A 5,000-nucleotide genomic window follows, 5' to 3' on the forward strand; every position below is an offset into this window, starting at 1 on the left:
CACACACACACACACACACACACACACACACACACACAGAGGCGAGTTGGTATACCAGACAGTTGATGTGTAGGTCTATCCCCAAGGGAGTAAAGGCAGTTCCCGGGAACAGCTAACATGCATAGCATGCGAAGTGAAACGTTGTGGACACGGCGAACTACAGACATACAATTGTATTGGGGCAGGTTCGACAGATGTCTGAATGATGCGAGAGTGGTGAGACGTAATTTGACTCCCAGTGCACAGAGTTCACAGTGCACGCTATGAAAAAAAACGTAGTGGTTCGGGTTGGGTGTAAGTGTTTCACTAGTTCACGTGTTGAGCGGACTTCCTTTTCAGTGTAGTGCATCTTGATCTAGACGTGGCAGTGATAAAAAAAAATTAATATTGACAGTATTCTTCTATCAATCGACACCATCGACGCCTTGTGATAGTGTAATTTTCACACACACACACACACACACACACACACACACACACACAATCAGTGAGCTCGTGAGTGGTGTTGTAGAAAGTGACAATAGCACAAACGACATTTCAGACAAAATGCAAACAAAAATCAATCAAAGATCTGTATCTGGTTCACGATTTCTGATGATAATTAAAAAAAAATGGTGATTCGTAAAAAAAAAAGGGGAAAAAAAAGAAAAAAAAGTGAAAGGAGAGAAAATGTCCGCATGTAATCCCCCCACCCCCACCCCAAACCCCTACAATAACAGCACACGCATACCACCACCAACACCAAAACCACAACCAATACAACAACAACATGAGCACACACACACACACACACACACACACACACACACACACACAAGTATAGACAGGCATAACAACAAGAACAAGAGCAACAACAACAACAACACACCACCAACAACAAACCCACAGTTTCAACACACCACCAACAACAAAGCCACAGTTTCAACAAACCACCAACAACAAAGCCACAGTTTCAACACACCAACAACAAACCCACAGTTTCAACACACCAACAACAAACCCACAGTTTCAACACACCACCTCCAACAAACCCACAGTTTCAACACACCACCACCAACAAACCCACAGTTTCAACACACCAACAACAAACCCACAGTTTCAACACACCAACAACAAACCCACAGTTTCAACACACCACCTCCAGCAAACCCACAGTTTCAACACACCACCACCAACAAACCCACAGTTTCAACACACCACCACCAACAAACCCACAGTTTCAACACACCACCAACAACAAACCCACAGTTTCAACACACCACCACCAACAAACCCACAGTTTCAACACACCACCACCAACAAACCCACAGTTTCAACACACCACCACCAACAAACCCACAGTTTCAACACACCACCACCAACAAACCCACAGTTTCAACACACCACCACCAACAAACCCACAGTTTCAACACACCACCACCAACAAACCCACAGTTTCAACACACCACCAACAACAAACCCACAGTTTCAACACACCACCAACAACAAACCCACAGTTTCAACACACCACCACCAACAAACCCACAGTTTCAACACACCACCACCAACAAACCCACAGTTTCAACACACCACCACCAACAAACCCACAGTTTCAACACACCACCACCAACAAACCCACAGTTTCAACACACCACCAACAACAAACCCACAGTTTCAACACACCACCAACAACAAACCCACAGTTTCAACACACCACCACCAACAAACCCACAGTTTCAACACACCACCAACAGGCACAAACACCAGCCAGCCTGTACCTTTCATGAAGTAGGTGCCGGGCGGCCCGTGCTCCACGAAGATGACCTCATACGTGGACCGGTTACAGACGATCTCAGTCTTGGCGGCCCCTGGGGACTTGCTGCCCACGAAGCCAAAGTCACTGCGCAGCACCAGCATCGGTCTGTTGGCCACCTGCACCAACACCCACAAGTAACACGTGTGTAGTGCCATGACTAACACAATGATGTAACACGACGTTCTCGGCCACGAACACCAAGAACACACTATATGCAGTTGTTTTTTTGTTTTTGTTTTTTTTGTTTTTTTTTTTCCACAACAGATTTCTCTCTGTGGAATTCGGGCTGCTCTCCCCAGGGAAAGCGCGTCGGCTACACGGAGAGCGCCACCCAGTTTTTGTATTTTTTTCCTGTACGCAGTTTCATTTGTTTTTCCTGTCGAACTGAATTTTTCTACATAATTTTACCAGGGACAACCCTTTTGGTACCGTGGGTTCTTTTACGTGCGCTGAGTGCATGCTGCACACAGGACCTCGGTTTATTGTCTCATCCGAATGACTAGCGTCCAGACCACAACTCAAGGTCTAGTTGAGGGGGAGAAAATACCGGCGACTGAGCCGTAATTCGAACCAGCGCGCTCAGATTCTCTCGCTTCCAAGGCGGACGCGTTACCTCCATCGAGCTCTAAGCTCAGTGGTTACCTCTAGGCCATGACTCCACATGATGGTGGTGATCACTATGGCGCCGACGATAATGATAAACAGGTTATCATCATTGGCCAGAGACACGCTGGGTACGATGATAACAATGATCGAAATGAAGTGCGATGACTATCATGATGAGGTAAGTTGCTGGCCATGAACACCAAGAACATACTATGGGCAGTATCATGATGATGGTGATGACTATGGCGTCGACGATACAGATAAACAAGTTATCGTTGGTAAGAGACACGCTACTGTGCTGTAGATATACGATGATGGTGATAATGATCGAAATGAAGACGATGACGATGATGATGTTCACGAATGTTGATGGTAAAAGATGATGATACAATGTTATGTCGCCAAATTCAGTAAACAGCATGGTGATGACGACGACGATGATGATGATGATGATACTGATCATGATGATGATGTTTATGAAGGTGAACAATGATGATTGTGGGTTTTTTGTTGTTGTTTTTGTTTTCGGTTTGTTTGTTTGTTTTTCGTTATAAAAATGAACAATAATGAGGTTTACTGCTGTCATCAAGTTCGTTTGGTGTTATTTTTCGTGAAAATGTGCATGACAGGAACACACACACACACACACACACACACACACACACACAAGAATCTGTTGTACACGCATGCACGCACGCGAACGCAAGCACACACACACACACACACACACACACACACACACATTACCACCACCACCACCACCACCACCTAGGGGCACCACCACCCCTACACCCCCACACCATCACCCCTACACCTCTACACCACCACCCCTATACCCCCACACCAACACCCCCACACCACCACCCCTATACCCCCACACCAACACCCCCACACCACCACCCCTACACCCCCACACCAACACCCCCACACCACCACCCCTATACCCCCACACCAATACCCCCACACCACCACCCCTATACCTCCACACCAACACCCCCACACCACCACCACCACCACCCCTATACCCCCACACCAACACCCCACACCATCACCCCTATACCCCCACACCAACACCCCACACCATCACCCCTATAGCCCCACACCAACACCCCCACACCACCACCCCTATACCTCCACACCAACACCCCCACACCACCACCCCTACACCCCCACACCAACACCCCCACACCACCGCCCCTACACCCCCACACCACCACACACCGCCATCACAGCTGACCTACCTTCACCATGAACCTCTCTTTCTCTGTCACCGTGTCACTGGCAGCCACCAGACTGCCTGTGGGTTTGTTGTACACGTAGCTGTTGTTTTTGGCCTTGATGGTGATGCTACCGTCGTCCTGCCACGACACGTCGAACAGCGTTTCCGGACAGCTGGGAACCCACGGCAGTTGAAAATAATCATTTTCGTTGCTTGCTTATGTGTGGTATTACTTGATCTTTTTGAACAATCACACGTCATAGCAAAACTGTGACCGGGCTTTTAAAAAAAAATTTTCTTCTCTCTTTATTTTAAAAAAAATCAGATTAATTTCTCATTATAACAACAGTTCCTCTGGATCTCTTGTCAACAATAAAATAGCGACAATTACTATGATTAAAAAACAAAAACATAAGCAGTAGTCATTAAAAAAATATTATTCATCTTGTGTGTATGACAGTAATTATACCGAATGTATAAAGACGCACTTAAAACAATGGCAAAGAAACCTCAAACAAATCAACAACAAAAAACATGCATACATATCGATTTTCTTTTCTTTTTTTCTTTCTTTCTTTGTTTATTAATTCATTCGTTTTCAGTTACTCTGTACAACAGCTTGCTGAACGCAACCCGTCCTTCCTTTTTTTTCTTTTTAAAGTTCAGTATATCTTAAAAAAAATGAATATAGATACATACACAAAGACGGGTTTTGAATTCAGTCATAAAGTCCAACACTCTTTAGCCCGTGTCACAAATGAACCAACAGACACATTTTAGTGATGTACACATGTATCTCAGAGAAATGAACCACGTTTCACTGCACAGAAATGTTCCGAGGGGATAGAATGACGAGGGGGAGGATCGGGGACTCACACGGTGGACCCAGCAGCCTGGATGCCGCCCATGGGTTCCAGGGACCACAGCTTGTTGTCCACAGTGCGGAACGACCACTTCTGGCTGCTGGGCTCGAACTCCATCTGGAAGATCTCCCTGTCGCTCTCCTCCTCCTCCTGGTTAGCCGACACGTCCACACCTGGGGCCACAGACCAATGTGACATACATCAAACATTATCTTCTTTTTCTCAGTCTCCCTTCGTGGGCTGCAACTCCCACGTTCACTCGTATTATGTACACCAGTGGGCTTTTACGTGTATGACCGTTTTTTTTCACCACGCCATGTAGGCAGCCATACTGTTTTCGGGGGTGTACATGCTGGGTATGTTTTTGCTTCCATAAACCACCGAAAGCTGACATGGATTACAGGATCTTTAACGTGCGTATTTGATCTTCTGCTTGCATATTCACATGAAGGGGGTTCAGGAACTAGCAGGTCTGCACACATGTTGATCTGGGAGATCGGAGAAATTTCCACCCTTT

General features: G+C 46.2%; 1 protein-coding gene across 1 annotated transcript in view; it reads right to left on the reverse strand.

The window, feature by feature from the left end:
• Positions 1-5,000, reverse strand: part of LOC143292800 (protein singed-like) — a 31,988-nt gene that overhangs the window by 9,725 nt on the left and 17,263 nt on the right. The window contains exons 2-4 of the mRNA XM_076603386.1: positions 4,497-4,656; positions 3,643-3,793; positions 1,758-1,911 (exon numbers count right to left, since the gene is read on the reverse strand). Coding sequence (XP_076459501.1) covers positions 1,758-1,911; positions 3,643-3,793; positions 4,497-4,656 — 465 coding nt within the window. The remainder of the gene's footprint in view (positions 1-1,757; positions 1,912-3,642; positions 3,794-4,496; positions 4,657-5,000) is intronic.

This window comes from Babylonia areolata, chromosome 18, assembly GCF_041734735.1.
Source record: "Babylonia areolata isolate BAREFJ2019XMU chromosome 18, ASM4173473v1, whole genome shotgun sequence".
NCBI lineage: Eukaryota > Metazoa > Mollusca > Gastropoda > Neogastropoda > Buccinidae > Babylonia > Babylonia areolata.